This window comes from Python bivittatus, unplaced genomic scaffold (assembly GCF_059951505.1).
Source record: "Python bivittatus isolate LINGU-HERP-01145 unplaced genomic scaffold, Pbiv_v1 ctg000480_np1212, whole genome shotgun sequence".
NCBI classification, from domain to species: domain Eukaryota; kingdom Metazoa; phylum Chordata; class Lepidosauria; order Squamata; family Pythonidae; genus Python; species Python bivittatus.
This window is the reverse complement of record NW_028277075.1, coordinates 19425562-19439427: the sequence shown is the minus strand read 5'-3', so window position 1 is coordinate 19439427 and position 13866 is coordinate 19425562. Positions and strand designations below refer to the sequence as shown.

The following is a 13866-nucleotide window of genomic DNA, read 5'->3' as shown; positions in this document are numbered from 1 at the left end:
ATGGACCCAGAACAAATTAATTCAGAGTTCTTACTCAGGACAAATAGCCAAGCTAAAATTATCATATTTTGGACACACGAGGTGAAGACCTAGTATTCCCAGCATTATAAAGTTGAAAGGAATAAGAAAAAGATGACCAGCAGTAAGATGGATGGACTCAATTAGAGGAGTGATGGTTGGGGACCAGGTTGGGGACAGATCATCCTGAAGAAAATCTTTGTGGTTGCTAAAAATCAACACCAATGATGGCACATAATCACATGGACAGATGTGGGATGTCGCTGCAGATTTGGGATGTTATTCCTGTGAACCTAGTACTATTTGCTAGCATGGATGTAACGGCATCTCAATAATAAATGTTCCAGGTTATTGACTAAGTTGTAATTAACTTTGCTGAAGTTAATCAAGCCTGGGTTAAGTCAATGGCTGAAGGGAGACTGCTGATGTATGCCACTTCACACTCTGTGTAAAGGTTTAATATTTAACATTTTAAAAAACAAACAAAAAATAGGTTAGGTTCAGGTCTATAAATGTGAACCATTCAAGGTCTTGAATGGTCATAGACTTTGTTTTCTGGGCCATCACCAGTGAATTGAACCAGCAAATAATTCCACAGGTCCTTTCTAACGATGGCCCCAAAATGATGAGATATTCTGGTTGCTCTGTCAAACTACTTCCTTGTCCGTCTTTACTTAATTCATACTTTTTTGGGGGGGGGGGTTGATTGTATTGCTAGAATATTATACTTTACAATCAGAATGCAAAAGCCGCCATTACAAAACCTCAGATATGTGATTCTGGCCCTCTCTCCACTGTCCAAGAAGCTAGCCCTGTAGATCCTATCATTTTAAGAAAGAACAATGGAAAATGCCACAAATCCTTAGATGAAAAGACTGTGAGAACTGGAAATTATGTTATGGAAGACTACTATTATTTATTACATTCTATTTATGTAGCTACCCATCTCACAAAGTGATTCTGGGCAGCAAACAATGATTTAAAAACATCCATATAAATAACAGTTAACAAAAATAAATAAATACAGTTACAGAGCAGTCTTTAGAGCTATGGATACAAAAGGTTTTCAGAAGACTGGAAATGCTTCTTGCTGGTCCAGAAGAATCCAGAATGCTTAGAAAAATAATGTGTCTCAAGTCTGCCATAGTTTAATCCAAGGTTGCAGAATTAGAAGTTTTATGTCCCGTGGCATCTGCAGGCTGTATCAAAAAAATGTCAGGATGGTGGGTGTGACATTATGGAAGCTCCATTCCTTTTTTACATGTGCGCAATGTATGTGCTGCACATTAAAAAGAATTGGGGCGCTGATTGCAGTTATAACCATCTTGACCCCTCGGCAGACCCCCATGTTCACAAACTAGCGCTGAAAACTTTTCTTGTGAATACCAGAGCATTAACAAAAGTTTTTATTGCACTGAAATGTTTTAATGGAATTGAAGCATGAAATATATCATGAGAGAAATTACATGTTTATTTTATGTAACTTTATATTTAACTTTTTCATTTTAAATTCATATTTAATTTTATATTTAACCTTAGCTTTCATCTTGCCAAGACTACTCTTGAGAATGTGTCTCCTATCATGTCATTCAAAGGCAAGTGCAAGCTTCATCTCAGAAAGTCTTTATTGTTTTGGTAGATCCTATCATACCAAAGTTTTGATTCTAGGTTATGTGCCTTCAATACAATGTATATACTTGCCAACTCATAATAACCATGTTCCCCCAATAATTCATTTCACAATTTAAACTAGTAAGATTTCATTACACATTTATCAGTAAAATTCAACATTCACATACTTACTAAAATATTTATTATGAAAACTGAATTGTAACTGTACAATTTGATACGAATTACATACAGTACAATGAAAACCAAAATATTGCATATAATAAATTCTAATGTTGCCAAAATATAAATTGTATACAGCCAGCACCTCAGTCCATGAGTCCAGATAGTCCTGGCCTAAGGGAAGGACTGTAACTTGCATTCTCAACATTCAGCAATGCAGTGTAAGCCTGGGAACAATTATAGCTACAGTGTTTTTAACTTTTGAGAGAGTAGATGAATGAAACAAGTTCATAATATGCCTGTAGCACATTGCTAAATATACTTTTAGTAATGTGAATATTTACAGCACAGATACAAGAAAGTTGAAAAAACACAGTAATTCTGAACAACACAATGCAATGAAAAATATGACAATGTTGAACAACAAAGTTGTTCTACAAGAAACTGTACACATGTCAGGCCACAGAATAGAGTTACATTCTTCACAGTCAGTCAGCTTTCTGAAGTAATTATTAAAACTCATGGCCAGCACTGTGTAAATCATTTAGTTAAGGCATATATACAGTAAGTGTGAACCATGAAACTTTCAGTTTGAATGGCTGATTCCTTATGGACCTTTAATATGTAAATATTTTATTAGGCACTTCTGCCAGCAAGAAGAAAGGGAAGGGAAGGGAAGGGAAGGGAAGGGAAGGGAAGGGAAGGGAAGGGAAAGGGAAAGGGAAAGGGAAAGGGAAAGGAAAAGGAAAGGATTAAAGCTAAGGTCCCACAAGAGGCAGTCTCTGAATAGAACAGATGAAAGTTAGAAAAGATACATGGGATGCAAATATATGCATGTGTGCACGACATAAAAACACATATAGGCAATTCCCACATGGGATATGCTTGCTGAGATGCAGAAGTGTTCCAGTTTGCATTTAATGTGTGTGCAGACCCTGCTCTTATAATTTACCTTCCATATAATATACAGGTAAAATAAATGCATGGTGACATTTTAGTCTACGCATGGGGTGCAGGTTGTGAAAAGCAGAAGAGGGTCACTTTTGCACATGGTCCTGAGAGAGCATTTAGGGGTCCATGTTACAAAGAGAGCTTAAATACAGGATCACACTATTTCTTCATTAATCACAGAAAGAAATCTTGGCCCTGCTGGATCTAAGGCAAGGTAAAAGCTGAATCAGCCACACACTTCATGTGGTTTTGTGCATTATGATGAGTTTGAAGCTACTTAGAGCCAATAAGGTCAACTGTTGCAATGGCCATCTTAAGGTAAATTATGGGAAACACCTAGTGGTAATGATGGCTATCTTCTTCATTCAAGATATGCTTTTTCACATAACTGATTAGAGCTGGATCTCTCCAAAATAATTTAAGCCAAAAATGAAGGCATATGGAATCAACGCTCGTAACTATAAATGTTACACCCACCCTGCCCTCTCAAATAATATAGGGACAGAATTTTTTTTTCCACTAGGGGCTGCATCTGTTCATGGCATCTGAGGGCCACAGGAAATGTGACAGTTGTTCAGGGACAACAGCAGAGTCTGTGAGATGAAATTTTCAGCCCTTTTTCCAATGGGGAGGATGGTGGTCCAGGGAGGGAGAAATGCAAAATGGTACATAGAGCCTCCCAAAGCATTAATACAACTATTTTAAAACTTAATTTGACAAATTACTGAAAGTGAATTTCAATGGTATGGTCCCTCTAGGAGGCTGCAAAAATAGGTATGGGAATTGTATACTGCCTGAAGATTGTCTAACATTGATGTAAAACTCTAATATTTTAATTAATGACTAAAACCTTAAATGACAAAAATAATGTCTGTGAAATATAACAATGGAGCAAAGTACTGTTTATTTTAGTGTGGCATAAAAAGTATGTGGCTTCAGGACAACAGAGAAAACAAATTTGACAATTTTGGCATATTAAAACAAAACGTGCTTTAAGTTCACTTATTTAGAGAGCAAATTCTGTTAATACTTTCACATTAATGCACAACATGTTGCTAGCCACAGAAAGAGGCTGATCTTGCAGGTATAACTATCTTAGGTCTAATATTGTGTGATTTTTATTCTTTGCAGAACTTTAAAAAGGTGATAACTATTGATCTTGTTACTTTTTACAAATACATTTTAATATGAAACACTAATCTGAATTACTGTATACTTTATATACACAAATATCTAACACTATAATTGAATACTACATCAATTTTCCAGGAGGAACATTTTTAATACAATCACATTTATTTTCAGTATAAGCACACTTGTTTCTAATGATCCTAAGAAAACATCACATAACTTAAAGATACTCAATAGTAGGGACAGAAATTAGGTTTTAGTTTCTGATGTATCAAGTTGATGAAATGACTTGAGGGTTTTATTTTTTGGCAGGTGAAAAGAAACCCTGCATTGACAAAAAGCCAGATTGATCACTGAGCTGAAATGCAAAAAAATGTGCAAAATAAATAATGGCAATACATTAAAAAAATGATTTAACACAGGAAATAAAAACAACTTCTAAGTAAACCTATAATCAAAGGTAGCCCACAACACACTATATCAAATTGTATTGTTTGAAATCCATATGGCTGTCAAACTTGTGCTATTACCAGTCTCTAAAGTTGCCCACAAAGATATATTATGGCAGCATACAATATGCAGTTAATGTAATTAATTGGATGCCTTCTCTCTATATTGATTTAGTTGTTTACCTGTACCAAAATTGCTTCTTTCACTTGGTTCATAATTATACAAACATAAGAGAATATGAGAGTGACTCTCCCTAAGATCTACCTCTACTCACAGTATCCGTCCCACTGCCTTATATTAGCTGTTCTACTCGTCACCCTTGAAAAAACATTAGATCCTGTAGGACCTAAACGTTTGAATTTAGAACACTGAAAATCTCAAGCTTTTAAAAGTTTGCTGGGAATGAAGTGGGCTATGCATGCCATGATTTCAACCCAGAGTTTTACAGATTCATTATGGGGCTCTTTAAGCATTGTTTGTGCATCCGTCTCTCTAGGACTGACATAAGTTCAGTGATAACAGGAGAAGAGGCTCCCTACTCAGCTTCATCTCTTCAAAGGAAGTTAGGAGTTAATGGTTCTACATCATCACTCCAATTATTCTGTGGTGACAAATCTGACATGACCAGCTGTAACTCTGATGTGAGCTCTTCCGGATTTAGCATTGGAAAGTGCTAGATGAAAACCAGGAACTTCCTGCATAACCCAGAGGGCTTCTGTGCATGTAACAGAATGCACAGGTTCATTTAAAAATCTGTCGTAAGGGATTTTTGGCAAGCAAGAAAACATTTTTACTTCATAAAATGAAAAGTGGAAAGGAACATTTTATTATAAATAATGCTAATTATAATGTATGATTATGATCCAGTGACTACAAATGTAGTGACTGCAAAGATTGAATTTTGGTCTTCTCATGTCCAGATTACACTATGAAGAAAAATTCTAGCCAAGTCTTACTTTAATCAATAAAACTGAAGCATGCCTATCAATAGCAGAATTCCAAAAACTTGCAATAGTGCTTGTGTGTGTATTATTTCTTGAAACTATTTCAATATAATGTTCATTTAGAAGGACATTTTGCTCCACTTACAAAGGTAAGAGCTATTGGATAATTTGTCCTCAAAATTTCAGATAAAATGTCAAAGTATTTACAGATTTAATCAGACTTTTCTTAACATTCCAAATGTGTTTTTGGTAATATTAAACTCAAACCACAGGAAAAAGAAGATTTTTTAAAGTAGTGTTGACAACATGGTGGACAATTCAATTTCAAATTACCATGGAATGATGGCACATGGAAAATAAGTTTGCTAAAAATGGCAGAACTGAGAAGTCAAATTGTTTTTCACAGCAACCTATTTTTGTTGCCTAGTGATATAAGTTATACACCCTATTACTTCAAAATTTGCTCTATGAAACAACTCTAGAACAATTACTGGACTTTACTTTGACTTGATCACCTTTCTTGCAGCTAAAATACTGTATTCCTACACAACATTGGGAACAATGCATTGTTGCAGATCAGTGCAGTTCAGTATATCCTTTGGTCCAATTTACATGTTAACACCACCTCTTATTTTAAATATTAAAAAAGACAGACACTGAATGGCCTAGCAATAGAAAAAGTAGGAATACTACTTATTTCCTACATGACAATTGAAATTACTGATTACCAAATTGTTGGAAAAAAGAGACGTAGACTTGCATTTCCAGTAAAAATGGGCAATCCTATTTTTTCAGTTCCTCTTGGAAAGATTTCTACACAGGTGTTTTCAACACTTGTGTTTCATGGCAAGCTGCAGAGGGGAAAAAGAAGAGGACATATGAATACATTTATTTGCCATTCTAGCCACAACTTTGATTTCTTAGGATTTGAAAATGCTAAAAATAGAACGGAAACACATGTCTACAGAATTGTAATGCAAATTAAACTTTCTCTTGCTGTGGGAAGTCTATACTGCCTACTGTATTAAGAATTAATGTTACTGAAATTAAAGTAAGGCATATAGTTGGGTTTACTCTGTCTGAATGGCACTTCAAACATGCTGAAAATCAATTAGTGCTAAACAATACTGAATTATAACAATCTCAAGGGCTATTTAAAAGCACATTGGCTGCCAGATATTTTACTGCCAATTCTAACTTTTAAAGAAACACTATACTGACGAGAGGAAGTGTAGTTGTTCTCCTCTCTTGTACAGCTGTGGCTTTGTGTGAGATGGGTGGCTATCAAAATGTGATATATAAATAAAATAAATAAAATAATGAACTGTGGTTGAGTATTCTGTCCAAACTAAAAATGCAAATTACATCCAGCTCTGTGGTACAGACTTAATTCAAACCACAGTTTCAGGGTCTGGATGCCTGAGTGTTCCAGACTGATTCATAAAGGAAGTAAAGACCCAATCCTTTGTGTGCAAGGTGAGGAGAAAATGTTTTGTCACAATCATATTTCCCCAAACTATCCTTTGGAGGATGTTCTGAATGCAGTCACCAAATCCTAAATGTGGCCAGATGTGATCAACATTTTCTTAGCAAAGTTGCCAGTGCAAGCAATAGCGATGGACAGCTAATATTCTGTGTTCAACTATTTTAATATTTCACCTTAGGAGCAGGCCCGGAAGATTTCCGGAGTAACACTAAAAGCTGAAGTGATGATTCTTATAATTGCCAAATCTCCATGGTACCATGGAGACATAATATCATTTCTCTATCTAATTCAGTATTGTCTTCGTTGCCTGGTATAGGTCTTTAAGGCAGAATCCTTTTTATCCATTCCTGGAAATATCAGGTATCAGTACTTGGGCTGTGAGGAACCTTTCTGATCACCAACGGGTGATTCAACTCTTTTCTGTCCATGTTGGCTCCATCTTCAGGTGAATGAGAATGAAACTGGGTCATCTGTAGGCTAACCAAGAACCATTCTCACCTACCACAACATCCTTCTTTTCTTCTACTCAGAGAATCTTTGAAATACCAGAGTACAGCACAAGTAAACAGCTGCATCTATCAATTATCAGCCTGAGTGATATTGGCAAGGGATCATCTGGCTATTTTGAGATGCACACAGCAAAGCTTATTCTTGAGAGGTACCAGGAAATATTTCTCACCACATCTCCCCTGCTTAACGGCAAAATTAACCTGACATGCACCTACTAAAGAGCAACCCAACATCTCATCGCAACATTTAGAGAGTGTGATTTGGAGTTTAGGATGCCTCATAGCCTTTTTACCATTTCTTTTGAAGCAAGGCTTTTAAATAGTCTTTAAATAGTATTAAAAAAAATGAAAACAATTATTGTATTTAAATTCTTTTTTTCAGACAAAAATAACAAACATAAGCTTTTTTCCCCCCAGTACAGGATTAGTTTCAGGCACTTCACAGATAAATTATTTGATACCATCATATAAGCCAATCATTTGTATAAATAATTGACTTCTGCAACAATGATTCTGAAGTCATTTCAAAGGGCTCAAAAGTAAACAAGAGCTGGAATAACTGGTTTCTTCCACTAGGAGAGGGTGGGAGGTGGAATAGAATGAAGCACCGAAACTCATTCTTCTTCTTTTTTTAAAATAGCATTCAGTTCTTAGTGATAGAAAAACGCAGAAGCAAAATAAAATTAACTTGGAAACGTTTATTAAGCCAGCTCATGTCCGCATCACAGTATGCAAACATGGCAATTTCAAGAACTCTTCGCCAGGCAAATTGGCAAGGCAATACAAAGCAAATGCAAAAGAAAACAGTGGGAAAGAGGCAAGGCTGGGTCAGATATAGTCTTAGATGATCCCTACCATAAATGTTGGGGGAGTCCTAGATGCAGTCTGATATTTGCCTCTGATGGTAACTAATTTGCCTATAGAATTCTCCAAGACAGTAAATGATACAGGCACAACTTGAATCCCGTTCACATGTATTTCTCTCCTAGTTTTCTTGCCACAAGCCTGGACACTGTTTGTTTTACTTTATTTATTTATTTATATTTCAAATTTAGATACCACCCATCTCATGAAGAAGTGACTCAGGGAGGTTCACAATAAAACAACAATAAATATTAATTAAAATACAATAAAAACAGTAGAAAAATACAGTAAAAATAGAATAAAACCAAACATACACAAATAATAATATCTTCCAAGATGTTGATGATCAGTAAGATGTTAACATATGGGAACGTCTTCAAGGTGCTAGCCACCCCCAGGGTTGGTTGCCCCTTTTTTTCACCCCATGCCAGTTGGCCTAAAATGGATTTTATTTCATACCTTTTGATACTCTGTGACTTTAAAATGAACTAGAAATAACCTGGCTTTGATATTTTAGTTATCAATTGTGTAACGTGCTTCAAATAATCTGCATCTTAAAAAATGTAGACCTTGAATGCTTTTCTCCAATACATATCCATAACTAAACTTATAGGAAACAAATAGGTGTTTATTTGGAAACAACCACCTTGCTTCATAATTCTGTATTGCAGTTGCCAATATATTATGCGCCAGAACTGTTCTTTATTGTCTAAAGCCACTCAAACATTTTATAGTCCTATTTTAATTATGGTTTGTTGTTGTTGTTCAGTCGTTAAGTCGTGTCCGACTCTTCGTGACCCCATGAACCATATCGAGCCAGGCCTTCCTGTCCTTCACTGCCTCCCTGAGTTTGCTCAGTTTCATGCTCATTGCTTCAGTGATGCTATCTAACCATCTCATCCTCTGCCGTCCTCTTCTCCTTTTGCCTTCAATCTTTCCCAGCATCAGGGTCTTTTCCAAAGAGTCCTCTCTTCGCATTAGGTGACCAAAGTATCTGAGCTTGAGCTTCATTATCAATCCTTCCAATGAGCAATCAGGGTTGATTTCCTTTAGGATTGCCTGGTTTGATCTTCTAGCAGTCCAGGGGACTCTTAAGAGTCTTCTCCAGCACCACAGTTCAAAGGCATAATTATGGTTACTCAAATATAACAACTGGTATGTGGATTTAAGTAAATATGATTTGCATTGCAATTAATATAACTCTGGGGGCATCCAGAGAATATTCTTGACATATGTATTTTGATATATCTGAGTGCAAATATCAAAGAATGTATGCAAGCATAGTTGCCTAGTGAAGAAACCAACAGTATGGGGGAAAAGCTGAGATATGTCAAACATGATTACTGGTTAGAAACAATGTAAATGGATTGGGTTATGGGTAGAATCTGTTGTTACCCTATATGTGATATTTCCATTAATTCAGCAGGATTTCTCTTTATATCTCCCCAGATGAATTCAGAACTTTCCAGAACAGCTTTCTACCTCCCTGGTATTAAAGAAAAAATGGGTAGAAGAAAGGGAAAAATTATATCCCTTCCATTCTGCTAGCTGAAAGTGCTTCTGCTAATGGAAAGATACAGTTGGATTCTGTTCTAAGTGCTTAAGAAGAAGGTTCTATGGTGATAAAGAGTGGGGGAGACAGGGCTGAATAGCAGTTGGTGACACCGAAACTAGGAAAACTAATCATTACATTAAACTAGGAAACTAGGGAAGATTGTCATAGATATGTCCTTTTTGCTCTGAAAGGATGGCCTCATTACACAGGCCAATGAAATATAAGGCAGAAGGACATATGGGGGCCACATAGGGAAAACAGTCCCATCATTTTGCACTCCAGAAGGATTAAATTTATCCATTGTGTTTTATTATATGAATTACTAAAAATTCTAGATGCTTGAAGAATATTAAGTGACAGACTTCTAAAACTGGCTATTTTTTCATAATATTAATTCTATTATTAAAATGTTGACATTTGCCAGTGAATGCCAATTCTATCTCTAACCATCTAAACATATGCTATTCTGCTTCAGGAGCTGTCATCTCATCACCAGTGCTTATGATTCAGACTTAACTGTAAATAGTAAAGGTTCAAGACAAAGCACAGCTCTTACTCAGTAAGGATGGAAGGTTTTTAATTCATACTATCCCAATTTATGAAGATTTCTAAGGCCACTATATCCTTTTAACTGAAATAGAAATACATATTTACTTCTTCAATAATACATGTTCTAAGAAAAGGTTTTATATGCAAGATCAAAGAGAGGAGAAAGGCCAGGAACACTTTAAATAAATTTTAAAAAACCTGCTGCTTTCTGTAAAAGAGTCTTGAAGTGTTTTACAATTATTTAGCTGTAACCAAGAATCCTGAAAGAATGATTATTACTTCAAAGTTATTAATGGAAACAAGAAGCTCCAAGTTTAAAAATAATATTCTCTAAAAAAGAGTATTCATTCTTGACAAAAATAAAATAATAAAAAAGAAAAAGAAAAGAAAAAATTGAATTCTTGGAATATGTTAGAAATACATAATAAAGGAACTAGCAGAGCAGAACTACTCTTGATAATCTTTGAGAATTCCTAGAGGGCTCATAAAGTCCCAGAAGACTGAAAGAGAGCAAATATTCTTATTTTTAAAAAGGGGAAGGAGAGGAAGCTAGGAAACTACAGATTTATCAGCTTGAAGTCTACATTGGGCAAGATCTTTTAATATATTATCAAGAAGGAGACAGCTTGGGCTTGTTGCACACAAATTGTACCAGATTAACCTTATCTCCTTAATTGTTACTAGCTTAGTAGAAAATGAAATTACCCTAGAGATAGTGTACCTGGACCTCAGCAAAGCCTCCAACAAAGCACCTTACTGATATATTTCTTAGTAAAACTGTAAAATATGGGTTATATGATACTTGTGTTATATGACTCAGAATTAGCTGAATGACTACACCCAATAAGTGCTTGTTAATGCCTTCACTTCACCTTGGAGGGAAGTACTGAGCAGAGTGCCACAGGTCCCTATCCTGGGCTCTGTACTATTTAATATTATAATTAAAGGTTTGGATGATGGAGGTGAAGGAATGCTGTCAATGGCATAATACTGGGAGGGATAATTAATACTTTAGAGGAGAAAGTAAAGATACAAACAAATCTACACAGGTTTGAACAGTGGGCTGGAATGAACAGGATGGAATTTACACAACACATAATTCAATTTTAAAATTCACTACTATAAGATGTGGTGCTTGCTACCAGCTTGGCTGGCTTCAAAAAAGAGTTGGATCAATTCATGGAAATCATGGGGATCAATGGCTATTAGCCCTGGTGACAGTGTGATTGCCTTTGAAGGCCATCTTCTAGGAGACTAGTGGGCATCCTTGTGCAGTTGGTTGGCTACTGTGAAAACAGACTGCTGGACTAGATGGGCCAGGGGTCTGATCCATCAGGGCACTGCTTATATCCTTAAAAAGCAGAAACGTAAAGTTCTGCATAAGGGTGGCAAAAATGTAAGGCATAAATATAGGATGGGGGAGATCTGGCTTGGTAGTAATACATGTCGAAGGCATCTGTGTGTCCAGGCTGATTACAAATTAAACATGAGTCAGTAATGTGATGCAGCTGCTAAATAGACAAATGCTATTAACAGGGGCATGGAGTTAAGATCATGGGAAGTAACTATTCCACTTTGCTCTATCCTCAGACCCCATCTGAAGTACTGTGTCTAGTTCTGGAACCATGATTCAAAAAAGACAGTGACAAGTTGCAATAAGTTCAGAGGACAGCTACCATGAACCATAAACCAAGCCCTATGAAGAACAGTTAAAAGATCTATATAGGTTTAACCTATGGAAATGACGACTGGGGAGAGATATGACAATAGCTTCAAATATCTGAAGAGTTATCACATAGAGGAGACAGTGAACTTATTCTATATTGACCCAGATGTCAGGGGCAGAACCAATGAGTTAAAAGTACAAGGGAATAGATTCAAGCTAGATATCAGAAGGACCATCCTGACTGTATGATCTGTCAATCATTAGAACGGGCTGCCACATGTGGTGGTAAGGTCTCTGCTGCTAGAGATTTTCAAACAGATGCTGACTGTCATTTGTCAGAGATGTGCTATTAGATCCTGTACTAAGCAGGGGGTTGGATTAGATTTCCTCTGAGATATCTTCCAACTCTATGGATTCTATGAAAATGTAATGCAGTGCAATGAAATGAACAAATGAATGCTTGATATCTGTAAGCACTGTTAAATAAGGTCTTCATAATAAGATGAGATGCAATAATTGTTTTAAATAATTCTAATACTCTATCAGCATTTGACAATGACTACAGCAGGAAAATGCTGCTTGTTTGTTTTTTTAATTGATTGTAATCCCAAATAATTATTTTGCGGTGGCAACCTTCTCTTCCTGGTGCCAAGTATATCCCAAAAGAAGTGGCAATCTAGAATCATAATAAAGAAATTACTGCCTTCTTTGATCAATGGAGTTCCTTGGTGGCAGTCTATAATATAGTACTGAATGCAGCACTGAAAACAACAGAACAGTAAATGAAATGAAGAAGAATGCTATAAAATGAAAGAACTTGCAAATTATTACAACAGTAGAAACAGAATGAAAGTAACAACAGTGTACTTAGATTTAAACCCAGATCTATTTGTAATTTAAACTGCTTCATAAAAATGTTCTCAGTCAGTAACAGTATCTCATAAGGCCTACAGAATGGGTATCTCAATTGCTCCATTCCTATTATTCACTATGAAGCAGTGATTTTTAAACTGTACTCTGGGGAATTTCAGGATCATATGAGTGGCCCCTTAAATGAAGGATAAACAAGAGTGGATAACTTTCCTTAAAGACAGCATATTCAGTACCAATCAGCTTTCCCAAGAGCAGACAGCTGCTGAGATACTGAATGGCTTTCAGATTAAACTCTCAATTCAAATAGGGCAACTTTATGTCCAAGAGCCCATTCATTTTCAGATGACAACTGCAAATGCATTCAAGAACAGGTCCAATGGATCCACAGGCTGAATGGTATTTCCTGACATTCAAGTCAAGGTGGAGATTTGATGTGGGGCCACATCAGCTGATCTTAATGCTGAGCAAGGAGTATCTAATACAATATTGTATTTCCTTCAGTGCTACCTTAACAAGTTGGGCCTTGAACTGCTATTATTTAAACTGCTTCATAAAAATGGCTCTTTTATACCATTGTTTGGCACCCTCCAAAATCATAATAATAGGAAAATATAAAGACAATATTTGAAAATATTTCATATCAATATGAGGTATCTCCTTGCAAACTGATTCACACCAGTATTATTGTCTTATTTTATTCTCTCTTCCCTCAATTGAATTTTATTTGTTTCATGAGTGTTTATACAAACAGAAAAACAAGGAACAAATATGATAATAAACATGGAAAGAAATACCTTGTGTGCAGTCTCTGCAAACTGCTGAGCACTGTTTTTCATGTCCTCTGTCTTTTCTTCAGCTCGACTTAATCTTTCACCACGCTCGTTCAAAGCCTGACTTGCTTTTTGTACTGCACTTGTCACACTGTCTGCTGCTGAATGTAATATGCTGTTACCTGCAACACATCACACGCTTTTATAATGCACTGTGTTATTTCCTGAAACACGCAGCAGAGCAAAACCTATGAGAGAATTACTGATGGAAAATAATGTATTTTTCAACTTTACCTGATGCAGTTGGCT

At 36.0% G+C, this 13866-nt stretch overlaps 1 protein-coding gene across 3 annotated transcripts in view; it reads right to left on the bottom strand.

Moving 5' to 3' along the window:
- Positions 1-898: 898 nt before the first annotated feature.
- Positions 899-13866, bottom strand: part of STXBP6 (syntaxin binding protein 6) — a 109297-nt gene continuing 96329 nt past the window's right edge. For all 3 annotated transcript variants that reach the window (XM_007436975.4, XM_025172368.2, XM_088145414.1), the window contains exons 5-6: positions 13582-13739; positions 899-6136 (exon numbers count right to left, since the gene is read on the bottom strand). In XM_007436975.4, coding sequence (XP_007437037.1) covers positions 6113-6136; positions 13582-13739 — 182 coding nt within the window. In that variant the 3' untranslated portion in view covers positions 899-6112. The remainder of the gene's footprint in view (positions 6137-13581; positions 13740-13866) is intronic.